The 26,776-nt window shown below is 45.6% G+C and overlaps 1 protein-coding gene across 3 annotated transcripts in view; it reads right to left on the reverse strand.

The window, feature by feature from the left end:
• Positions 1–26,776, reverse strand: part of STX17 (syntaxin 17) — a 389,479-nt gene that overhangs the window by 333,479 nt on the left and 29,224 nt on the right. For all 3 annotated transcript variants that reach the window (XM_056520149.1, XM_056520150.1, XM_056520148.1), the window contains exon 2: positions 24,228–24,384. In XM_056520149.1, coding sequence (XP_056376124.1) covers positions 24,228–24,384 — 157 coding nt within the window. The remainder of the gene's footprint in view (positions 1–24,227; positions 24,385–26,776) is intronic.

Genomic DNA, 26,776 nt, shown 5'->3' on the forward strand with positions numbered 1-26,776 from the left:
TGCGTATGACCGCCTGTACACAATTAGGCCAGTCATCACTTTGGGGCCAAGTTTTTTTTAGGCCTACGGGAGGTCCCTATTGATGAATCTCTCATTCGTTTTAACGGGAGATTCATTTTCCACCAATATATTCCACTAAGTGGGTGTTGTATGGCGTGAAACTCTATAAACTCTGTGGGTACACTTGCAAGTTTAGAGTGTACAAGGGATGGTATTTCTGTATTAAAACCCCAGAATGTCTCCCCATTCTAGGAGTCGGTGGGAAGCTTGTGTGAGACCTTTTTCACCCACTGCTGGATAAGGGTTACCACCTTTACGTCGTGGATAACTTGTATACCAGTGTCGCTCTTTTCAAATCCCTCTCCGTCAGATCCTCGTCTGCTCGTGGGACCGTGCGGAAAAATCAAAGAAGCCTCCTGACCTATCCACTCCAGCCGCCAATCCCCAGGGGTAAGAGCAGGGCCTATACCAGGGAAAACCTGTTGCTGGTCCTGCTCTGGACAGTGACAGAAAATAAATTAAAAAAGAAAAGAACTTCCTGTGGAGCACACAGCAGCTGATAAGTACTGGAAGGATTAAGATTTTTAAATAGTAGTCATTTACAAATCTGTTTAACTTTCTGGCACCAGTTGTTTTCCACTGGAGTACCCCTTTAAAGGCGCTGCTGGACTTCAGTCCTTTACAACATAGTGTGTTATTAATTATTATACAGACTCTATGGTAGGGACATGCTGCACCTCAATGGTGAGAGTGCAACTGTGCTTGAGGGGAAGGGTGGAGGAGTGTTCAAACTTGGGGAAGGGCAATTAAACTAGTAAATGACAAGACAGTATAGAGAGAGAACTGGGACGTATTCATGTACCTGGGGGTGGAGAGGAGGGAGGGGCTATAACTGTTATAAGAGATCGGCTGAAAGGGGTACTCTGCCCCAGACATCTTATCCCCTATCCAAAATTCTATTTAAGCAATTTGACCATATGAAGGGCAAATTGAGATTAATCTCTTGGGGATGCAGGGCGTATGCATACGCCCTGCATCCCTGATCCTTAAGGACTCAGGGTGTACCTGTACGCCCTGGTCCGGTATGACGGGTTTAAAACAGAACAGGTTAAACCCGGTGGATCCCTGTTGCTACGGGCAGCCAGGACCCACGGCTAATGCCGGGCACGGACGATTGGGCCGATGCCGTCATTAATCCTTTAGATTCCGCAATCAAAGTTGATTGCGGCATCTAAAACAAATGTAAAAGAATCCCGGCAGCTCAGCGGAGCTGATCGGGACTATCACGATGTCCCAATCAGCTTACCAGATGATGGGAGGGTCCTCACCTGTCTCTCCGTTGTCCAATCGGCGATCTACTGCTCCATGCCTGTGCAGCAGACTAGAGCAGCAGATCGCCAGTTACACTGATCAGTGCTTTGCAATGGCATAGCACTGATCAGTGTATGCAATCAAGTGTATGCAATGAAGGTTGCAAAAAATAAAAAGTGTAAAAAAATAAAAATAAATAAAAGTTCATTAACCCCTTTCCTATTAAAAGTTTAAATCAACCCCCTTTCCCCATTTTTTAATAAAATTATGTAATAAAAGAATAAAAATAATCATATGTGGTACCGCCGCATGTGTTAATGTCCGAACTATTAAAATATAAGGTTAGCTAAACCACACAGTTGATGGCGTACACGTAAATAAAGTCCAAAATTCTGCATTGTTGGTATTCATATACCATAAAAATATTAAAGAAAAACGATCAAAGGGGGGCGTGGCTTGGTGCTGACAGTGATGGCCGCATTCTAGATCGGCTCCTGCACCCGAGCCCACAAATGTGCTGAAAGACCCCGGTGACCCTGCTCTAAATTGATGGGGAGGACCTCCGGGTGTCATAGGAAGCCTCCCTCCACTGCCGGACGGGTAAGCTTCTCCCCCGGAGGCATCCGCCACCACCTTGTGTCGCCCCTGGCCGAACCACCAGCCTGCACGCCCTTACAGGCCTCGCTCGCGCTCCAGGGGCTCACCTCTCTGCTGCCATCGGACCTTCCTGTGCTCCATACCCCGGCGCCGGATCTCCAGGGGCAGCTTCCTCAACGGTCTCCAGCTACCCTGTTCGGGCTCGACGGGGCTCCTTCATCTCCTGGGACCGATGCTGCAGAGCGGGCCTTACAACTTCCGGTCCCAGGCACCGCTCCTGCTGCGCCACCAACGCCATCTTCAGTGGAGCCGGCCGCGGCGGTGAGTGCATTCCCCAGCTTGACCATCGGGTATCCCAGCCCTCCAGGGGACGCTTGCTCGATCATGCCTGTGGTGCTGCAGCTCTCCACCTGCAGTCCTCACGCAGGGCCGCCATCCTAGGCCTCCCTGGTAGGGGAACTGCCTATCTCTCCTTCTAGCCACCAGAAGCCTCAAGCTGTCCTTTCTTCCAGGACATCCCCCACTTGCTCCGGGACCTCTGGCCCCCCCTCTCCTGGGACTCTGTCTCTCTCCTGGGTTTCCTCGCAGGACCCTAAACTCACCTGCTAAGGCCTCCCTGGGTCCTCACCTGCTCTGCCTGATTTAGGTTTGCTCCTCTCCCAAATTCCAACCAAAGAGGACTTCCGTTCGCTCATTGCCGAAGTTAAAGACACGTGCAGGCTGGAAATATCTCTATGCCAAGATTTGCAACATGTCTCTGACCGGGTTGAGGGCCTAGAGGATGCTCATGATACCACTAGGGCATACATTGCCCAGCTTCATGCTACCATTTCATCTCAATCTGGCTTTCTCTGTGATTTGCATGCCCATGTTGAGGATTTGGACAATAGGGGTATACGTAACAACATAAGGGTGAGGGGGCTGCCAGAGGCAGAGGACCTCCATGTCACTCTGGAAGCCATCTTCAACCTTATTTTGGGGGAGCCATCTTCCCACAAGATTAAACTGGACAGATCCCATAGGGCCCTCCACCCCAAGTCAAATTCTGGCCCCCCTAGAGATGTATGCTGTGTGCATGACTTCAAAGTCAAGGAGGCCATCATGAACAAAGCTAGATCTCTTTGGAACTTTAACTTTGATGGGGCCCCAATTCAGCTATTCCAAGATCTGTCCTGGCTGACGCTCCGGAAGCGATGGACGCTCCAGCCCCTGCTTGCAGTACTTCGCGCTCACCAAGTGCCTTATAGATGGAACTTTCCGTTTGCTCTCCATGCTCGCAGGGATGGACGATCTGTGGTCCTTTGCACCTTCTCGAATCTTGCTCCCTTCTGCTCCAGCCTGGATTTGCCGGTGCCCCAGCTGGTTGATTGGGATCTGACCTCCCCCTCATTTGCCTCCTGTGTTGCAGCCTGTCTGGTCCCGGTGGTCCGGGTCACAGAAGAAGTCCCCTCCGCGGGAACCTGGGGGGCACTTACCTGCTCCCCCTTGAGATGTCTGCAGCCTTGTGTCTTCTCTATGCTACTCCTGCTCAAGACTTCCTTAGATTTTTGGTCTCCCCTGAACTGAGCTTAGAGTTGCAGTTTGAAGCTGAAGTTGCCATGTTTATGCTTATTACTGCTGCTGTAGTGATTTTGCATTTTTGGTCACCTATGGTTTCCTTAAGCCTAGTTTAGTATCTAATTTATGCTTGTTTGCTATGGCCTTGGAGTGGCGTGCTTCTCTTTTTTGTGGTCACCCTTGACTGGTGTTCTCCCATTTCCCCTCTTGAGGCGATAGCAATGGACTGCCCATGCCTTGGTTTTTTGTCCAGCCAGGTGGTCTTGGCCTCCGCATTGGCTAGTTGGTCAATGGCTCACTTTCTTACATTGTATTGTTTCCGTTTTGTCTTGTGTGATTTTGTCTGTTTGATGTTATTGATGTTGGTCTGTCAGACCTTTTGTGTTCCCCTGTTTTCTTCTTCTTCTTGTCTCTCCCCCCCCCCCCACACACACACAGACCCCCCCCCCCCCCAGGTTCTGCCTTCCTCTCTTGTCTCTTCCAGAGTTTGGTTCTCGCAGGCTCTTCCCATTGGTGTCCTCTGGTTCGTCTGCCGGATTTTGTAAGTATGACCCTTCACTAGCTCCGCTGCCATGTTCACATCCGTCATGGTTAAGTGCGTCTCCCTAAACGTTAAGGGTCTTAACTCCTTAACTAAGAGGTGCTTATTGCAATGGGAGTTGGTCTCGCTGCGGGCTGATGACGTTTTCCTTCAGGAGACACATTTTGACCGTCATGGATTTTTCCAATTCCTACACCATCTCTATCCACGGGCCTACTCTGCCGTTTCTGATAGGAAAGTAGCTGGGGTTGCTATACTTCTCTCTCCATCCTGCCCACTTCAAGTCTCTTCTACCTTTCTGGACCCACTGGGGCACTATGTGATGTTGGAGGGTGTCCTGGGTGGGGTCCCACTGCTGCTTTGTAATATCTATGCCACCAAAACACCGCAAATAACGTTTTTACATAGAGTCCTTGCTAGACTCCATAGGTACCCTTACGCTGTGTGGTTACTGGGGGGGGGGGGGCGATTTTAACCATATTTTCTCACCTTCTCATTCGGTCACGGCGGCCCCTCCCACCCCCACCCAATTGTGCTTGGCTCTGTGGGGTCTCTATTCCTCTCTGACTGCTTCTCTCAAACTCCCTCACACTCCCTCTCCGGTTTTTCCACTGTCTAATGGTACCCATCAGGGCTTTCCGCTTTCCCCCTGGTCTTTGTTTTATGCATTGAACCCCTGGCAGCTATGATTAGGGGGGACCCAGACATTGCTGGCATCTCTCTACATGATAGGGAATTTAAGATTTGCTTATTGGATGTGCTTCTCACACTTTCACATCCTTTGCTTTCCCTTCCTAATCTTTATAAGGCTCTTCATGCATATGGTGTGGTCTCTGGCTATAAAGTTAACCTTAAAACGGAAGCGCTACCTCTTAACCTTCCCCTGTCTCTGTCTACACTTCTCCTCTCCAACTACTCTTTTAAATGGTCCTCTTCTGCTATTAAGTACTTAGGGGTCCATATCACTTCTTGCTATTCCTCCCTCTACTCTACAAACTACCTTCCTTTATTTCGGGAACTTTGAGCTCTCTTAGAGAAATGGCGGTCGCAATATATTTCTTTTTTTGGATGAATTGCGGCGGATAAAATGACGATCCTCCCGAAACTGCTCAATTTTTTCTAAACTGTCCTACACGGGTACCATTGTTGGCCCTTCGCTCTTTTCAGTCGTCTATTTTCCGTTTTATTTCGGATGGGAAAAGACACAGTTTACCGATTTCAGTCATGATGGCGGGCAGGGCCATGGGGGGCCTGGCAGTTCCTGACGTGACCAAATATTACTGGACTTCTCACTTACGCCACCTTGCGGCTTGGTCTATGTACCATGCATATAGCTGCTGGTTGGAGATGGAAAAGCTGTGGGTGGCCCCTATTCACCCTAACTCTCTCCTATGGTACCCTCCAGCATCAACCCTTTCCCTTTCTCCTCTCCCTATGTGTTTCTCTAGGTATGTGTGGGGGTATTGTTCCAGAAAGTTTAAATAGTTTTCTCCTTTCTCCCCTCTAAGATCTTTTCTTTATCATCCTAATTTCCCCTCTGGTAGGTCCTCCATTATGGTGCGAGAGTGGGGTTTCCGGGGCCTCTTCTGTTGAGCTGATATAGTTGACCCCATTTCTCGCTCCCTCCTGCCCTTTGAGCAACTGGCCTCTCGCTGGGATCTCCCCTTATCTGAGCATCTTCACTATGTTCAATTAAGGCCCTTTATGTCCTTCACTGCTGGCTCTACAACGGTCTCTCAGCCCACTGGCTTTGAGCGGTTATGTCGTGGTGAGGGACCTTCTCTCCGATATCTACTCCTACAGCCCCCAGACGGTGACCGTTATATGGCCCGCTGGGAGGAGGTTTTGAACACTAACATTACCTTGCCTCAGTGGCGGGTGATTTGGGAAAGGGCATCCAAGGCGACTATTTGCACTGCGCACGGATTATTGGAAAATGGTGCAGTGCCTTGTCTCCGAGGCTCTGGGTGTTTCAGTCCCCCTAGACCCCTTTATTTATCTTCTCCACCTTTCCCATTCCACTTTGTCTAAGAAGCCCTTTCGGCTCTTTATGCACATTGTCCTGGCTGCTAAGACCCTTATTGCCAAGTGCTGGAAGAGAACTCTTCCTCCCTCTGAGATTGATCTGCTTACACGTATTCGTGAGATTCATTCCCTGGAAGCTCTCACAGCTTCTTTAAATGACTCTATTCCCTCTTTCCTCTCTGTTAGTGAGCCGTGGGATCGGTTTTCGGACCGGCAACCACCTTGACTACCCCCCCCCCCTCCCTGCCCCTCCTTCGATTTCTTCCCGCATCTTTCTTTTTTTGTTTCTCCTTCTTTCTGTTTGTTTTGAGTTTTACGTGTATTCCTGTCTGTGCCCCCCCTCCCCCCTCTGGTCTCTACTGTTCCCCCCCTTCCCTTCCCCCCCCCCCTCCTTGTTGTCTGTGGCCCCATGGGCCTGGTTGGCTATTGCAGCAGATAAGCTGATTACTGCTTTCCTGTATTTTCTGCATTATGGTTTAGGTTTGTGTATTTACCAATATAGGGGCTCTTGCCTTGGTTTGCTGGCCTCATTGGCGCTTTTGATATACCCACCTCCAGGCCACTGAGCTAATCAGTTTTAGCTTAGTGTCTTAAGGAGGTGGACATGGTCTGGAGTTCTCCCCAGACCAGGTCTCATATTTTTTTAATTTTCCCAGGATTAGGAAACGTGTTAGTTTTTTATTCCTTTTTCATTCCTGTTTTCAGGTGGGGACTCAGGAACTGCGGCTCACTGTTTCCCCATTGCGATTGAGGGGGCACCGACATCGCGTTTATGTACTGTTAACCCCCTCTCGTCAACGGTCAGCGCCTGGGGTTGTACCTCATGGGTCCGGGTCCCCCTACCTCCCTGCTCGCCTCGCTCACACATGGTAGCCCGGCATAATGCAGGTGACAAAGCTGGCTGAAGACTTCATAGGGAAGCCTTCATGAGGTAAGTTCTTCAGCATGAGGTGAGTATTCCCCCCCCCTTTTTTTCTATCAGGTGGCGGATTTTAAACCTCTGGAGACCCCCAGTATTTAGCTCACTATTACATTAGGACAGGCCAGGAGGGATTTTTCCCTCCTTTTGTCTGCTTGGGGGTCCCTTTCTTTACTATAAGGCTGGGGGACAGAGCAGTGGTGTAGTAGGCTGGTGTTTGTAAATTTTTGAGCGGCTTGCTACTAAGCCGCGGCAGTTACTTTCGTTTGGTGCTACGGGCGCTTCTTCGGCCCGGCTGCACATATCGCTCTATCATGTCTCTCTATCGGCAGCGGAGGCTGCCGGAGGTTCTTCGCCCGCTCCTTTAACCCTCTATCGGGGCTAGGAGAGGGCACCATTATCGCCTCAGCTGCATTTTCTCGGCGGGCCAGGATGCATTAGCACCACCCACCGGGCCCATCAGTGTTTCTCTGAGCGGAAACTTGTTCCCACGGCCGCACATTCTTTTCTTCGCCCGTTCCTTTCCCCTCTATCAGGACTAGGAGTGGGTGCTATTATCGCCTCAGCTACATTTACTTCAGCAGGCCGGGGCGCATTAGCTCCGCCCACCCGGCCCATCAGTGCTTCTCTGTGCGGGGGCTAGCTATCTATTGGCGCTGTGCGCGCGCAGAGGGGAGTTTTCAGGGCCATTCAACTGCGCCCTTGATTAACCCCTTACGGACCAGGCCATTTTACACCTTAAGGACCAGAGCATTTTTTGCAATTCTGACCACTGTCACTTTAAACATTAATAACTCTGGAATGCTTTTACTTATCATTCTGATTCTGAGATTGTTTTTTCGTGACATATTCTACTTTAACATAGTAGTAAATTTTCGTGGTACCTTGCATCCTTTCTTGGTGAAAAATCTCCAAATTTGATGAAAAAATTTAAAATTTTTCATTTTTCTAACTTTGAAGCACTCTGCTTTTAAGGAAAATGGATATTCAAAATAAATTTTTTTTTAGTTCACATATACAATATGTCTACTTTATGTTTGCATCATAAAATTGATGAGTTTTTACTTTTGGAAGACACCAGAGGCTTCAAAGTTCAGCAGCAATTTTCACATATTTCAAAAAATTTTCAAACTCACTATTTTTCAGTGACCAGTTCAGTTTTGAAGTGGATTTGAAGGGTCTTCATCTTAGAAATACCCCACAAATGACCCCATTATAAAAACTGCACCCCCAAAGTATTCAAAATGACATTCAGTCAGTGTTTTAACCCTTTAGGTGTTTCACAGGAATAGCAGCAAAGTGAAGGAGAAAATTCAAAATCTTCATTTTTTACACTCGCATGTTCTTGTAGACCCAATTTTTTTATTTTTACAAGGGGTAAAAAGGAGAAAATGTTTACTTTTATTTGAAACCAATTTCTCTCGAGTAAGCACATACCTCATATGTCTATGTAAATTGTTCGGCGAGCGCAGTAGAGGGCTCAGAAGGGAAGGAGCGACAAATGGTTTTTGGGGGCATGTCACCTTTAGGAAGCCCCTATGGTGCCAGAACAGCAAAAAAACACATGGCATATCATTTTGGAAACTAGACCCCTCGGGGAACATAACAAGAGGTAAAGTGAACCTTAATACCCTAAAATGCCCTTAATACCCTTAATACCCTAATTTTTTACCTAAATGCTTGGTTTCCCCAAAATGTTAAATTTTTAAAAAGGGTAATAGCAGAAAATACCCCCCAAAATTTGAAGCCCAATTTCTCCTGATTCGGAAAACACCCCATATGGGGGTGAAAAGTGCTCTGCTGGCACACTACAGGTCTCAGAAAAGAAGGAGTCACATTTGGCTTTTTGAAAGCAAATTTTGCTCTGGGGGCATGCCGCATTTAGGAAGCCCCTATGGTGCCAGAACAGCAACAAAAAAAAAAAACACATGGCATACCATTTTGGAAACTAGACCCCTTGGGGAACGTAAAGAGGGGTAATGTGAACATTCATACCCCACAGGTGTTTCACGACTTTTCCATATGTAAAAAAGAAAAAAAAGGGTAATAGCAGAAAATACCCCCCCCCCCCCAATATTTGTAACACAATTTCTCTCAAGTACGGCGATACCCCATATGTGACCCTTAACTGTTGCCTTGAAATACGACAGGGCTCCAAAGTGAGAGCGCCATGCGCACTTGAGGCCTAAATTAGGGACATGCATAGGGGTGGACATAGGGGTATTCTACGCCAGTGATTCCCAAACAGGGTGCCTCCAGCTGTTGCAAAACTCCCAGCATGCCTGGACACTCAGTGGCTATCTGGCAATACTGGGAGTAGTTGTTTTGGAAACAGTGGCGTACCAGACGTTTGTCATTTTTATTGGGGAGGGGAGGGGGGCTGTGTAGGGGTATGTGTATATTTAGTGTTTTTTACTTTTTATTTTATTGTGTTTTAGTGTAGTGTAGTGTTTTTAGGGTACAGTCGCACGGGCAGGGGTTCACAGTAGTTTCTTGCTGGCAGTTTGCAGTGTACCCTGTACATTCACATTGGGGGGGGGGGGGGGGGGGAGAAACATCCAGCTGTTGCAAAACTACAACTCCCAGCATGTACGGTCTATCAGTCTATTCTGGGAGTTGTAGTTTTGCAACAGCTGGAGGCACACTGGTTGTGAAACACCGAGTTTGGTAACAAACTCAGTGTTTTGCAACCAGTGTGCCTTCAGCTGTTGCAAAAGCTACAACCCCCAGCATGTACAGACAGTGGAAGGGCATGCTGGGACTTGTAGTTATGCAACAGCTGGAGGCATACTACTTTGGCTGGGGATTGTAGTTATGCAACAGCTGGAGACACACTGGTTTGCTACTTAACTCAGTGTTTCACAACCAGTGTGCCTTCAGCTGTTGCAAAACTACAACTCTCAGCAGTCACCGACAGCCAACGGGCATGCTGGGAGTTGTAGTTATGCAACCAGCAGATGCACCACTACAACTCCCAGCAGGCACTTTAGCTGATTGTTCAAGCTGGGAGTTGTAGTTATACAACAGCTGAAGGTACACTTTTCCATAGAAAAAATGTGCCTCCAGCTGTTGCAAAACTATAAGTCCCAGCATGCCCATAAGGGAATGCTGGGTGTTGTGGTGGTCTGCCTCCTGCTGTTGCATAACTACAGCTCCCAGCATGCCCTTTTTGCATGCTGGGAGCTGTTGCTAAGCAACAGCAGGTGGCTGTCACTCACCCAACTGCTGATCCACGCTGCAGGTCAGTCCCTAGCCGCTGCCGCCGCTCCTGGAGCCCCGATCCCAACAGGGATGCCGGGGATCGGGGTCCCCAGCTGCCGGGGTCCTCTTCCCGCACCCGATCACGTCCTCCGGAAGAGGGGCGGATCGGGTTGCGGGAGTGACACCCGCAGCAGGTGCCATGATTGGTCGGCCGGTAAACCGGGCGACGAATCAGGGCGAATGTGAGGTGGCAGCAGGGGTGCCACCTCACCCCTGCTGGCTATGGCCCCGATCAGCCAGTGATTCAGGGTCACCGGGTCACTGGAGACCCGATTGACCCGGAATCGCCGCAGATCACTGGGCTGAATTGTCCAGCGATCTGCGGCCATCGCCGACATGGGGGGTCATCATGACCCCCCTGGGCGATATGCCGCGATGACTGCTGATCGATGTCAGCAGGCATCGGGCACCGGCTCCCCTCCGGCTAGCGGTGGGGGGCCGGGAATGGACAGGACATACTCCTACGTCCTCGAGGACTCGGAAACGGGGGTGTAGGAGTACGTCCATTGTCCTTAAGGGGTTAAGTACGGTCCCCTCATGCCATTGGTGCAGTGTTCTGCATCTCTCCACAGCCTGCCAGAGTTATAAAAACTTCACAGCAGCTGCGTTGGGGGCTCAGACCTGGGGTTTTTTACTTGTCCTAGCCCAGACCTGCTCCTCCCTCTAACAGATGACTAGGTCCCTGGTTTACTATTACACTCTAAGGGTTGTAACACAAAATTACTGGTTCTGTTAAACCCACTTGTTCTGCCTGCACGACTGCTCCCCCAGAACCCCCTGTTATTTCTACTCAGGATGCCCTCCCAGACCCTGTGGGTTCGGCCATCCTTCCGGTCTGGGTATTCCCCGACCTCATACTGGGTATTCCCCGTACTCATTGGTTTCGGCATTAAGAGACACCTTCCATCTAGAGGACCCAGGAACTTCGGACGTGGCTCCAGAAGTTCCCTATCATCGTGCCCGACCTCTTCCAGGGCTGCCTCACCTCATTCCCATTCACCTGGAGAACTTGTGGATGAGGTTTCTGATTCGGCCTACGACTCTGAGGACCGCACGGAGATGCCTGATGTGGTGTACTCATTGGTTTCGGCAATAAGAGACACCTTCCATCTAAAGGACCCAGGAACTTCGGACATGGCTCCAGAAGTCTCCTTTCTTCGTGCACGACCGGCACCCAAGACTTTCAGCTCTCACGCTGAATTTTACGCCCTGCTGGTATCCGTCTGGAGGCAACCTGACAAGAAGTTTCAGGACACAAAGAAGGTTCAAGTGCGGTATCCCTTCGCCAAGGAACTCATTGCTCGGTGGACCTCCTCTCCAACTGTGGATCCGCCGGTCTCCAGCCTCTCTAAGGCGACTACCCAGCCGTTGGCTGATTTGGGAGAGACAGCAGGTTCTTCCTGCTTTTGCTTCTGTTTGGGTGTCAAAAGCCCTTTCAGTATGGTCTCCCAACTCCGCCAGGGTAGTCTTCAAGATCCTTCCAGAGGATTTATTTAATCTAGCTCTCAGATGCTCCTCAGCTGGAGATTTTCTGTGTTCTGCTTCCATGCGCAGCCGCTGTGCTGCCTGTGCCACAAGCTACCTGGTAGCCACCATGTGGCTTAAAGCATGGAATACCGACACCGCCTTCAGGAAGTGAGGTGACGGGCGGAAAAGAGTTCTTTTTTACCTCTGGATAAGGCTCACAGAACCGCTTGCTGTCGGAAGTCCTCCGCCTTCCGGTTCTGCGGACCATTGGTACCAACAAAGGGTCCAGCCAGGCGCCTTCACGGGAAGAGGGCTTCCTCCTTCTGGACCTGTCCCTCCCGGAGGTCGGCTGTCCGTTCCAGCCGTTTGGCGGCCCCATCAGGCAACCGTAGGACTTCCTCAGCCTGAAGGGTCGCCCCCACCCGCCGACCTTACTTGGGTGGTTGGTCGCCTCTTACTCTTCCAGGATGCCTGGACCACGCACATTCAGGATCCCTGGGTCAGGGATGGGGTAGTCAACGGATACAGGATCGAATTTGCTTCCCTTCCATGGGATTGCCTTCCCTATTTACAGTCTCTGCCTTTGCCTTTGACGGCGTGGCGATTGAGACAGCGGTTCTGAGGATCCGCGGCTTCTCTTCCCAAGTGGTTCGCACTATGCTGAGGGCTCACAAGTAGTGTTGAGCGGCATAGGCCATATTCGAATTCGCGAATATTCGCGAATATATGGACGAATATTCGTCATATTCGCGAATATTCGCATATTCGTAATATCCTCGTTTTATTTTCGCACATGCGAATATTCGCGTGTGCGAAAATTACCATATGCGAAAATTTGCATATACAAAATTAACATAAACGGAAATTCGCATATACGAAAATTTGCATACGTAAATTTTCGCATATGCTAAAATTCGCACACCAGTCTCACACAGTAGTATTAGAGCCTTCTTACACCACATAAGCTGGAAGCAGAGAGGGGTGATCACTGTGATGTGTACTGTGAAAAAAAAAAATTAAAAAAAATAAAAAAAAATAAAACGAATATTCGTAATTACGAATATATAGCGCTATATTCGCGAATATTCGCGAATTCGCGAATTTGCGATATTCGCGAATTAAATTCGAGTTGCGAATATTCGCGAGCAACACTACTCACAAGCCTTCCTCTGCAAGATTTGCCTCCATACCTGGCGGTCTTCTTTTCGTTGGTGTGAAACTCAGACCTTTTTTTCTCCGGTCGTGGTTTTCCTTTCCTGACCCCTTTCCCTTTCCAGTCGGGCTGGCCCAAGGGTTGGCTTTTCAGCTCCCTTAACCCCTTAAGGACCGGGGGGTTTTCCGTTTTTGCATTTTCGTTTTTTGCTCCTTGCCTTTAAAAAATCATAACTTTCAATTTTGCACCTAAAAATCCATATGATGGCTTATTTTTTGCGCCACTAATTCTACTTTGTAATGACGTCAGTCATTGTTCCCAACAATCTACGGTGAAACGGAAAAAAAAATCATTGTGAGACAAAATTGAAAAAAAAACGCCATTTTGTAACTTTTGGGGGCTTCAGTTTCTACGTAGTAAACTTTTTGGTAAAAATAACACCTGATATTTATTCTGTAGGTCCATACGGCCAAAATGATACCCTACTTATATAGGTTTGATTTTGTCGTACTTCTGGAAAAAATCATAACTTCATGCAGGAAAATTAATACGTTTAAAATTGTCATTTCTGACCCCTATAACTTTTTTATTTTTCCGTGTATGGGGCGGTATGAGGGCTAATTTTTTGCGCCGTGATCTGAAGTTTTTAACGGTATCATTTTTGCATTGATAGGACTTATTGATCGCTTTTTATTAATTTTTTCATGATAAAAAGTGACCAAAAATGCACTATTTTGGACTTGGAATTTTTTTGCGCGCACGCCATTGAACGTGTGGTTTAATTAACGATATATTTTTATAATTCGTACATTTCCGCACGCGGCGATACCATATATGTTTATTTTTATTTACACTGTTTTTTTTTATGGGAAAAACTTTTAATAGGGAAGGGGTTAAATGATATTTATTCACTTTTTTTCACTTTTTTTTTGCAGTGTTATTGCTCCCATAGAGACCTATAACACTGCACACACTGATCTTTCACATTGGTCACTGGTTTCTCATAAGAAACCAGTGATCGATGATTCTGCCGCTTGACTGCTCATGCCTGGATCTCAGGCACTGAGCAGTCATTCGGCGATCGGACAGCGAGGAGGTGGTAGGGACCCTCCTGCTGTCCTGTAAGCTGTTCGGAATGCTGCGATTTCGCCGCGGCTATCCCGAACAGCCCACTGAGCTAACCGGCATGGTTTCAGTTTCACTTTAGACGCGGCGTTCAACATTGAACGCCGAGTCTAAAGGCTTAATAGCGCGCGGCACAGCAATCAATCCCGCGCGCTACTAGCCACGGGTCCCGGCCGTTGTTAGAGGCCGGGCCCGATCAGCTATGACGCCGTGGCCCCGCGTTATAGATTGGGAGCGGACACATGACGTTCCAGTACGTCATGTGTCCTTAAGGCCTGGAGGCGGGTATATCCTGCTGAAAAGAGCCGACTTTTCTTGTTGCCATAGTATCAAGCCTCCTAGTGACAGCAGCATACACCCCATGGTCTGTGTCCCCCAATTAATGCTTCGAGAAAGAGATTTTACGGTAAGGATAAAAATCTCCTTTTTGTCTTTTGTATTCATTATTTCTCTTTTGTTTTCATTATTATTATCTTTTTATGGCATTCACTGTATGGTAAAAATTATGTTATTTTTACTCTGCGGATCGGTAAAATCATATGTTCTTTTTCCTTTTCTCAACAAAATCCTTTTTCCCCTTTTTTGTGTTGTCAGGTTCTGACAGCCATAACTTTTTTTATTTTTTTGTTCACATTGTGTGAGGGCTAATTTTTTGCGGGACAAGCTGTACCTTTTATTGGTACAATTTTTGTGATTTATGCTACATTTAGATCTTTTTTATTCCACATTTTGCACCACAATTTGCAATTTTTTTGTAGTTGTTTTTTATGGCGATCACCATGCGGGATAAATACCATTATAGTTTTATTGTACAAGTGATAACGGACATGGCAATATGTATTATGTATAGGTTTGGGCGTTTTGTTTCTTTTTTATTTATTTTTTGGGGTGATAATATAAGGTTTTATTTGGAAAGGGGCATTTTTATTTTACATTTTTTACACTTTATTTAAAAACCTTTTATTTTTTTTACTTTTCCCTTTTTATAGGTTATACTGTGCTGCAGTACAGCTGGTTTACAGGCTGGTTTTGCCGGCCGAAACGCGTTACCTTGTGTCCTGCTGTCCTATGGCTTGAATCTACAATAAATATTGGCTTTTATTGCACGTTATCCTGGGCTGGACCTTTAATTTCTTCATTACAGAGGAAATTATTTTCTTTTTGGAACACAGAGCTCTCTGCTGACATCATGACCACAGTGCTCTCTGCTGAAACCTCTGTCCATTTTAAGAACTGTCCAGAGTAGGAGAAAATCCCCATAGAAATCATATGCTGCTCTGGACAGTTCCTAAAATGGACAGAGATGTCAGCAGAGAGCACTGTGGTCATGATGTCAGCAGAGAGCTCTGTGTTTCAAAAAGAAAATAATTTCCTCTGTTGTATTCAACAGCTAATAAGTACTGGAAGGATTAAGTTTTTTAATAGAAGTAATTTACAAATCTGTTTAACTTTCTGGCACCAGTTGATTTAAAAAAAGAAAACAAAAAAAGTTCTCCACCAGAGTACCCCTTTAACCCCTTAATTACGAGGCCAATTTTCACTGTAGGACCAGAGCGTTTTTTGCACATCTGACCACTGTCACTTTAAGCATTAATAACTCTGGGATGCTTTTACCTTTCATTCTGATTCCAAGACAGTTTTTTCATAAAATATTCTACTTTATGTTAGTGGTAAAATTTTGTCGATACTTGCATCATTTCTTAGTGAAAAATGCAAAAATTTTATGAAAAAAAGTAGAAAATTTTGCACTTTGAAGCTCTCTGCTTGTAAGGAAAATAGACATTCCACAGAAATAATATTTTGATTCAAAAATACAATATGTATTCTTTATGTTTGCATCACAAAGTTGACATGTTTTAACATTTGGAAGACATCAGAGGCTTCAAAGTTCAGCAGCAATTTTCCAATTTTTCACAAAATTTTCAATTTCGGAATATTTAAAGGACCAGTTCAGGTTTGAAGTGGATTTGAAGGGCCTTCATATTAGAAATACCCCACAAATTACCCCATTATAAAAACTGCACCCCTCAAAGTTTTCAAAATGACATTCAGTAAGTGTGTTAACCCTTTAGGTGTTTCACAGGAATAGTAGCAAAGTGAAGGAGAAAATTAAAAATCGAAATTTTTTTACACTCACATGTTCTTGTAGACTCAGTTTTTGAATTTTTACAAGGGGTAAAAGGAGAAAAATCCTCTCAAAATTTGTAACCCAATTTCTCTCGAGTAAGGAAATACCTCATATGTGTATGACAAGTGTTCGTCTGGTGCTGTATAGGGCTCAGAAGGGAAGGAGCGACAATGGAATTTTGGAGAGTGAGTTTCTCTGAAAGAGTTTTTGGGGGGCATGTCACATTTAGGAAGCCCCTATGGTGCCAGAACAGCAGAAAAAAAACCATGTGGCATACCATTTTGGAAACTACATCCCTCAAGGCACATAACAAGGGGCCCAGTGAGCCTTATCACCCCACAGGTGTTTGACAAATTTTCATTAAAGTTGGATGTGTAAATGAAAATGAAATTTACCATTTTTACAAAGGGTAATGGAAGAAAATGCCCCTCAAAATTTGTAACCCCATCTGTTCTGAGTATGGAAATACCCAATGTTACAACATAAAATGCTCTGCGGCCGAACTACAATGCTCAGAAGAGAAGTCACATTTGGCTTTTGGAAAGCAAATTTTGCTGAAATGGTTTTTCGGGGCATGTCGCATTTAGGAAGCCCCTGTGGTGCTAGAACAGCAAAAAAAAACAAAAAAACACACGGCATACTATTTTGGAACCTACACCCCTCAAGGAACATAACAAGGGCTACAGGGAGCCTTAAAGGGGTTCTCCACCATAAGGTGATTTTAGTACGTACTTGGCAGACAGTAATGGACATGCTTAGGAAGGATGTGCGCATGTCTTGGGGCTAAATGTCTATGTCATGAGATTACCATAATACTGTGGCTAGCTTTTTGTGAACTTGTATTTCCTGTTTCACTTTTCTTTTTTTAACTACAAATCCCACAATTCCCTTTACCTCCCTCCCACACATCAGCCCCAACCCATTGAAACATAACTGAGCTGTATCCATCAAAAGACCTGTGGTTTTCAATCAGGGTGCCTCCAGCTGTTGCATTAGTTGCAGATTGCGCTCTCCACCCATTGAAGCAGACAGGCTCCCTGTCATCAGCTGACTAGTGAGTCAGGTCTCGGCCGCATTGCAAGCTGGGAAAAATCCGAGACAACAGTCATTTTGTATGCTGTTAAAAAATAAATAGTGGGGTGAAAATCACAGAAGAATTGTGAGAAAACCGTCACACACAGGTACAGACACTATATTATGAACTACACTAACTTTACAGCCCCTGTATCATAGTCAAATAAAAAAAAATCCTGGAATACCCCTTTAACGCCTCACAGGTGTTTGACGACTTTTTGTTACAGTTTGATGTGTAAATGAAAAAAAAATTTCACTAAAATGCAGTTTTTCCTAAAAGGATAGGAGAAAATTACCCTCAAAATTTGTAACCCCACTTCTTCTGAGTATGGAAACACCCTATATGTGGACGTCAAGTGCTCTGCTGGCGCACTACAATTACAATGCTCAAAAGAGGAGGAGCGCCAATGAGCTTTTGGAAAGAAAATTTGTTTAGAATGGAAGTCAGGTGCCATGTGCGTTTACAAAGCCTACTGTGGTGCCAGCACAGTGGACCCGCCCCCCCCATGTGACCCCAATTTGGAAACTACACCCCTCACAGAATTTAATAAGGGGTGCAGTGAGCATTTACACCCCACTGGCTAAGCAAATGAAAAATTACATTTTTCGGACCACTTCTCAAAAATCTGTCAGACACCTGTGGGGTGTAAATGCTCACTGTACCCCTTATTACATTAAATGAGGGGTGTTGTTTCCAAAATGGTGTCACATGTGGGGGGGGGTCAATTGTTCTGGCACTATGGGGCTTTGTAAACACACGTGGCCTTCAATTATGGACAAATTTTCTCTTCAGAAGCCCAATGATGCTCTTTCTCTTCTGAGCATTGTAGTGCACCCGCAGAGCACTTTACATCCACATATGGGTCTATGGGTCTATTACTCAGAAGTAATGGGGTTAGAAATTTAGGGGGTCTTATTTTTCCTATTTTGCCTTGTGAAAATGAAAACTTTAGGGTAACACCAGCCTTTTAGTGAAAAAAAATGTTTTCTTCATTTTCCCATCCAAATTTAACGAAAATTCGTTAAACACCTGTGGGGTGTTAAGGCTCACTATACCCCTTGGTATTTTCTGTGAGGGGAGTAGTTTCCAAAATGGGCTCACATGTGGGTATTTATTTTTTTTCATTTATGTCAAAACCGCTGTAAAATAGGCCACCCCTGTGCAAATCACCAATTTAGGCCTCAAATGTACATAGTGCGCTCTCACTCCTGAGCCTTGTTGTGCGCCTGCAGAGCATTTTATGCCCACATATGGGGTATTTACGTACTCAGGAGAAATTGCGTTACAAAATTTGGAGGTCTTTTTTATCCTTTTACCGCTTGTGAAAATATGAAGAATGGGGCCACACTAGCCTGCTAGTGTAAATTATTTTTTTTTTTTTACACTAACAGCCCCGAACATTTCCTTTTCATAAGGGGTAAAAGGAGAAAAAGCCCCCCAAAATTTGTAGTGCAATTTCTCCCGAATATGGAAATACCCCATATGTGGCCCTAAACTGTTTCCTTGAAATACGACAGGGCTCCGAAGTGAGAGAGCGCCATGCGCATTTAAGGACCAAATTAGGGATTGCATAGGGGTGGACATAGGCGTGGTATTCTACGTCAGTGATTCCCAAACATGGTGCCTCCAGCTGTTGCTAAACTCGCAGCATGCCCCGACAGTCAGTGGCTGTCCGAAAAATGCTGGGAGTTGCTGTTTTGCAACAGCTGGAGGCTCCGTTTTGGAAACACTGCCGTACAATGCGTTTTTCATTTTTATTGGGGGGGGACACAGTGTAAGGGGTGTGTATGTAGTGTTTTTCCCTTTATTATGTGGTAGTGTAGTGTTTTTAGGGTACATTCACACTGGCGGAGGTTTACAGTGAGTTTCCCGCTAGGAGTTTGCGCTGCGGCGAAAAATTATCCGCAGCTCATACTTGAAGCAGGAAACTTACTGTAAACCCGCCCGTGTGAATGTACCCTGTACATTCACATGGGGGGGTGGGGGGCAAATCTCCAGCTGTTTCAAAACTGCAACTCCCAGCATGTACTGACAGACCGAGCATGCTGGGAGTTGTACTTTTGCAACAGCCGGAGGCACATTGGTTGGAAAACCTTCAGTTAGGTTCTGTTACCTAACCCAATATTTTCCAGCCAATGTGCCTCCATCTGTTTCAAAACTACAACTCCCAGCATGTACTGATCGCCGAAGGGCATGCTGGGAGATGTAGTTATGCAACAACTGGAGGTACGCAACTACAGCATGCCGAGACAGCCGTTTGGCTGCACAGTGATCTCCAAACTGCGGCCCTCCAGATGTTGCAAAAACTACAAATCCCATCATGCCCAGATAGCAAACTGCTGTGTGGGCATGCTAGGAATTGTAGTTTTGCAAGATCTAGAGGGCCACAGTTTAGAGATCACTGCACAGTGATCTCCAAACTGTAGCCCTCCAGCTGTTGCAAAACTGCAAATCCCAGCATGCCAACACAGCAAACAGCTGTCTGGGCATGCTGTGAGTTGTAGTTTTGCAACATCTGGAGGGCTACAGTTTAGAGACCACTGTATAGTGGTCTCAAACTGTAGCCCCCAGATGTTGCTAGGCACTGCACCGGCTTCCGTAGGATCCAGGGAGCCGCATCGCCGTCCTCTTCTGCCTCCGATCACCGCCTGCTGCCGATGGGAAAGTGGACTTCGGCGCCGGTCCCCTTTGGTTTCCCCCTTCTGCCCCGCCTATTGTGGGTGGGCAGAACGGGGAAATCGAAAGTTAACCCCCCGCCCCCGATCTGCTATTGGTCATCGCTTCTAAACGACAAATTGCAGGGAAGGCACCCCTGCCCCCTCACTCCTATCCCTTCAGGGGGATCGTGGTTGTCTTGGACAACCCCAATCCCCCTTATTTTCTGGGTCACCGGGTCACCATAGACCCGTATGACCCGGAATCGACGCAAATCGCCGGTGTGAATTCACCGGCGATTTGCGGAGATAGCCGACATGTGGGGGTCTGATGACACCCCTGGGCATTTGCACGGGGTGCCTGCTGATCGATATCAGTAGTCACCCCGGTCCAGTCCCTGCCTGGTGCACGACAGGGACCGAAATTCGCACGGAAGTAAGCGCATGTCCTTGGTCCTTAACTACCAGGAAATTAGGACGTATGCATACGTCCTTGGCCCTTAAGGGGTTAAAGATATTATCCAGCGGCTGTTTACTTTTTCAAAAAGTATGCCTGACTCACCTACAGTTCCAGCGATGTCTCCATTGTCCTGTACAGATCCCCCGCAAATATCCTCTTTCTGGGCCACAGCGTGGCTGTGGGGCCCAAGATGCACCCGAGCCCAGTGTGTCACACTGTGCTCAGCAAATCGCTGGCTGAGCCGAGACATCATTGCAGCCAGCAATTTACTGTGAGGCAGTGTCACACACTGGATAAAATGCACAGTCAGCTCCCAACATAAAGAGTCCAATGGAGTCAAGGAATGGCAAGGAATGAAGCTGGGCCGGATCCCAGGTCAAGATGCACAACAGGAAAAAAGGTTGTTCCAGCTCCCTTAGAGTACGGTCTCACGTACCGCTTACGCAGCGTATTTCACGCTGTACAAAATCATCTGCAGCAGCGGGAAATACTCTGTGTATTCTCAGATGATCATACACACAGGGCTAGCTGGGAGCAGCCCTGCGGTTCCAGTGAAGATTGGAGTGGGGCCGCACGTCAAAGTCACGCCAGCATGCGACTTTGCCTCCAATCTTCACTGAAAACACAGGGCTGCCATTGGCTTGCCCCGTGTGTAGGATCATCGTATTTCCCGCTGTTGCAAACGATTATGCGCAGCGTGAAATACGCTGCGCAAGCGGTACGTGGGACCGTACCCTTAAAAATCAAGACTTCAATTCAATCCATTAAAAACACAGTGCATAAAACAAAAACATATAAGAGCTAAATGAAAGGCTGACGCATTTTGGTTTATCAAAAAACCTTAATCATAGCAATAATACACAAGAACAACATACCTGCTATATATCTGGTAAGAAGTCTAACAAGAAATGAGTTAAAGCCTGCCCAGTGCCTGGCATGGTAAGATAATGGACAGGGACAGGACAGGGTGAAAATAGAGCAGGGGTTCTTAACCTGGATTCGATCGAACCCCAGGGGTTCGGTGAGTCAGTCTCGCGGGTTCGGCGGGGCAGACAAACCAAGCAATTGTTTGGGGCTGCGAGCTGGCCCAGGGCCCCGAGCAGAGTCGGTGTTTGCCCGTCCTGTAGCAACGAGGCAATTCCCCCCATCACTATTAACTCCATGCGGCCCCGCGTTAAATTTAAAAACGCAGGGGCCGTCGGGACATAGCGCACGCCGGGTCGTCACTGACGTCCCGTACGTGCGCCCATAGAAACGAAGGCGCCGAGGACCGGAGGATAGAAAAGGAGGCGCGCGCTGGCCAGCTTGGTAAGTGACCAGCGGCACGTCATATTCAATGCTCGAGACCTACTACTATAGCCGGAGCGGTGGTCGGAGCACTGAAGTGGGCAGTACACAGGCATACAGCCTCCAGCCATACACTGTATATGGCTGGAGGCTGTATGTCTGTGGGGGAACACTGCCTGCCTAATGTGGGGGAACACTGCCCGCCTAATGTGGGGGAACACTGCCAGCGCCTAATGTGTGGGGGAACACTGCCAGCGCCTAATGTGTGGGGGAACACTGCCAGCGCCTAATGTGTTGGGGAACACTGCCTGCGCCTAATGTGTGGGGGTACACTGCCTGCGCCTAATGTGTGGGAGAACACTGTCTGCGCCCAATGTGTGGGGGAACACTGCCTGTGCCTAATGTGTGGGGGAACACGGCCTGCGCCTAATATGTGGGGGAACACGGCCTGCGCCTAATGTGTGGGGGAACACGGCCTGCGCCTAATGTGTGGGGGAACACTGCCTGCGCCTAATGTGTGGGGGGAACACTGCCTGCACCCAATGTGTGGGGGGAACACTGCCTGCGCCTAATGTGTGGGGGAACACTGCATGCACCTAATGTGTGGGGGAACACTACCCGCGCCTAATGGTTTTATTCATTTTGTGCACCTATGTATAAATATATACTTAAATTCCCCCCATCACTATTAACTCCCTGGGGAGTCGTTCCATTTTTCCCCTTTTTTCAAATTCCAAATTCCATTTATTCCACCTCCTATGTTTTGAATTTGAAAAAATCTGATTTTATTTTTCGAATTAAGAGGTGTCCGGTGAATGCGCATATGAAACTCCAACCTCCAACAAGGTTAAAAACCACTGAAATAGAGGTTGGAAAAACAGACAGACAAACTTATTGAATATATGAAAATGTGTTAAACTTATAAATGACATAAAAAAGCACGCAGTTTGTATATACAGACAACTAATAAATATATGCAACATCGTTTTTTTCAGTTCAATCCTCATGGGTGTCCAGACGGAGGATCTAAAACGCCTCCCATCTGAACACAAGCTTAGTCCAATTGCCTCCCCGGCCAGGGGGGCCTGACACGTTCAATACCTTGAACACTCAGGATGGACAAATCCACAGAGTGATTCTCAAAAAATGATGATGTGTAAGGCCAGGGTGTAGATCATTCAGAGTATCACACACTGGACATTGGTGCTTCCCAGGCTCCAAGCATCAGGCTGCTGCTCAAGAAGAGGATCGCTGCAGGGCCCGGAGCAGTACACCGTAGGCATAGATGGAGCACAGGAGGTAAGTAAAGGTTTGTTTTGCTATATACTACACAACAGGTATTTTTTGGATAACCCCTTTAACAATGCCATGTTAGATCTCTGTCCTGACACTTCCCTCTCCAGTATAAGGGTGTCCACATCCTCTGCAAGAAAGTAAAGGAAAGTCCAGCTCACCCTCTTGGTGTCGTACACTGATCCTCACCCAGGCTCAGTGTGTCCAACAATGAAGAAAGAAAACAAAATGATCCAGCACTTGACGAAATCCACAGCTTTATTAGATCCTCTATAAAAACAGCATGGCAACACACAATTCACAAGGTATGTGTTATCTTGATGCGTTTCGAACACATGCGACAGAGCGCATGCACTCGAAACGCGCCAAGATTACATATACATTGTGAGTTGTGTGTTGCAATGCTGTTTTTAGAGAGGATCTAATAAAGCTGTGGATTTCGTCAAGTGCTGGATCATTTCGTTTTCTTTCTTCATTGTCCACATCCTCTGCCATGGTAAGAGCAATGCCCACAATTTCCAAAGAAGCTGGAGTAAGTTTGTTTTCGAATTGATACAACCAAAGCTCCTGCTGGGCCACACCCCCTAGCAACGGCCACTGCAAGGTAAATGTACTATTAGGGTATGTTCGCAAGTTCCTTATTTGCTGCAAATTTTATGCATGAAAATCTGCAGGTAATTTCATAGCATGTAATCAGCTATGTTATCAGTTTTCATGTGTGAAATGTGTATTCATGCAGTACCTAAAGTGTGGATTTCACACACGAAAACTTGCTGATTTCATATTATGACATTACATGTGAATTTTCCTGTGTAAAATCAGCAGCAAGTAAAATATGTGTGACTGTACCTTTAGTGTGTGTTCACACTGAGGAAGATGAGCAAAGAAATGATATCCTTGATAGGAAAACCCTTCATAGGAAACCCCGTAAAATATAAACTGTGATTTAATGCCATTACTCTATATACAAGGAAAAAGTACTAAAAGTGATGCCTGCCTTGTGGTGTAGAATCTCGGAACTGCTTTTGCATCTGAACGGGGCTATGATGCATGTATCCATTTTCCTTCCCTTTTTTTCCCTGTGGACTCCTCTTTTCTCTGCTTACAAGTTTAAACTTTTTGGTTGCTTTACCAGAACCCTCTTTCAATCATTTGCTAGCTTGATGTATATTAAAGATCATTTCCATTCATTCCACTATTTTCGTTATTATGATAAGTACATGTTCTCCACAATCCCCTCCTTTCGTAATGGATAATTTTAAGGATTTTAAAACTTTTTTATTGGATAAGAAATTTTAATATAATACAGCTGAAAAAAAGGTCATACACATAACATAAGTGTTTTAAGCACTTAAAGCAGTAAATTAATCTAACCTTTTCCATATTTATCTGGTGGTTCCTTAGTCTTTCCAAATCTGTTGGAATAACCACCTTTGCAAACTTCTGCGCAGCAGCTTCAAGGCGGCGGTATGGCACTTTTCGTTCACTCTCCAACATATCATTACACGTTGCTATATTTCCAGACTCTAAACTAAAAAGTAAGAAACATGTTAAAAAATATAAAAAATACATAACAATACAACCTTAAGAGCTAAAGGAAATATTCAAGACACTGAAATTAAAGGAAATGTGTCACCATTATTATTATTATTTTTCTATAAATAAAATTGTGTTAAAAGGTACTTTTTTTGTTTCATGATAATGTATAATAAATGTTATTCAATAATAATGTGTGTACTGAGGGCTACCATTACTATAGCCACTGTGTAGTGTGTAACTTCACAGCACCTACTCAGATGCTATTTGACAGGCACAGAGCATAGGAAACTGAAAGTGGGAGGCAACCCAAAGGCTAACATTAGGCTGTGTACTCCACGTGTGCAAAGTCAAGCGTAAAACGTAGCAGATGTGAAGAAAAAAGGCAAGCTGGATGCAATTTTTTTTGGAAGTCCAGAAGAGTTGCTTCCCACCCCTCTCTCCACTGGCTGTATGGAGCTTATGGTGATGAAAGAGGGGCTGGTAGCAAGCAAGTCAGCACTGATCAGGAACAGGAAAGACAATCTCGCTCACAGTAACCAGGACTAAAGGAGATTCAGTAAAGGTGATTTCTAAGTAATAAAGCTGTCACTGATGTTCTGCTTAACTACTTTTTGTTACAATGTGGAGGAGGGAGGCTGGGCAAGGATATGAACAGCACAGTAAACAGTGGCTGCTGGCTGGTCCTGGCTGTACTTGCCACTCTTACCAGTGATTGCATAGGTTTAGTCGTACTGGTCACAGAAGCTGCATTTGTATATAGATACTGTAGTAATACAACTCCCGAGTGTCGGCTCACTGACTGTGCTGCCTGAGCCCACACAGGGAGTTGTAGTCCTACAGACTGTATATCCGTCAGGATATGCATTGTCATAAATTGTGCTGTCATTGCTATGCACTGAATTAGTCTAAGGGTAAGTTTACACCTACATATTCTGCAGCGGAAAAGCCACAGCAGATTTTGTTGCTACCGATTAAAGGGGTACTCCCGTGGAAAACTTTTTTTTTTTTTTTTTTTAAATCAACTGGTGCCAGAAAGTGAAACAGATTTGTAAATTACTTCTCTTAAAAAAAAATAGCTGCTGAATACTACAGAGGAAATGTTTTTTTTTTTTTTTTTGGAACACAGGGCTCTCTGCTGACATCATGACCACAGTGCTCTCTGCTGACATTTCTGTTCATTTTTGTGCAGAGTATGAGAAAATCCCCATAGCAAACATATGCTGCTCTGGACAGTTCCTAAAATGGACAGAGATGTCAGCAGAGAGCACTGTGGTCATGATGTCAGCACAGAGCTCTGTGTTCCAAAAAAAAACCAAACCATTTCCTTTGTAGTATTCAGCAGCTAATAAGTACTAGGAGGATTAAGATTTTTTAACAGAAGTAATTTACAAATCTGTTTAACTTTCTGGCACCAGTTGATTTTAAAAAAAAGTTTTCTACGGGGAATACCCCTTTAACTTCAATAGATATAAACAAATTCCATTGTGGATTTTGCCACAACAGTATATGTACGTGGGAACATACCCCAATAGTATAAAAAAAATATCTTGTGCACTCATGTCCCTGACTGCACCAAGAGTGAGCATATGTCACATCCCAAACCAGAAAAAAATGAAAAAATTATATAAGAATCATCTATACAAATGTGGTATCAATAAAAAGTACAGATCACATTACAAAAAATGTGCCATCATACAGCTCTGTAGGTGGAAAAATAGAAAAGTTATAATGATGCACAGATTTTTAAAAGTTTTTTTAACAGTAATACAAAGAAAGCATACAAATTAGTTATTGTTGAAATCGTAATGACTGTCATTTTTGCTATATGATTGAACTCTTTTTTTTTCAATGTTGTCTCACAAGTATTACTAGCTTTCTACTACATTATGTGGTATAAAATAAAGGGTAAAATGTACAGCAAAAAATAAAAAAGCCCTCACATAATGAAAATAAAAATATTATGGGCCTTAGAAGGTGAGGAAGAAGAATATGTAATCCAAAAATCGAAATTCAGGGAGTAATGAAGGGATTAAAAGAACTTCACTTTATGACTGTGCAGACACCAACGAAATGGCACTGCATAGTGATTAGAAAAAAAAACTTGAGGAAGGGAGGTGTGAGGTCACCAGCAGGGAGAGGGACAAGGCCAAATTTGCAGTATCACCTTAAAGGTTACTTGCCTTCTCCACATTCTGAATATTAGCACCCTCTGCCGGTCAACAGTGATAAATATGAAAAAGTATTATTATTATTTACGTGTGCGGTGCGGTAATAACTCAATTATGAATCATGCACTATGGTCATAAAAATATGAATTATGAAAAATATAAAAATGATCAAAAATATCAAAATTATGACCTGGTGAATTGTAGACAAACCTAATC

The sequence above is a fragment of the Hyla sarda genome, chromosome 5 (assembly GCF_029499605.1).
Source record: "Hyla sarda isolate aHylSar1 chromosome 5, aHylSar1.hap1, whole genome shotgun sequence".
Lineage (NCBI taxonomy): Eukaryota > Metazoa > Chordata > Amphibia > Anura > Hylidae > Hyla > Hyla sarda.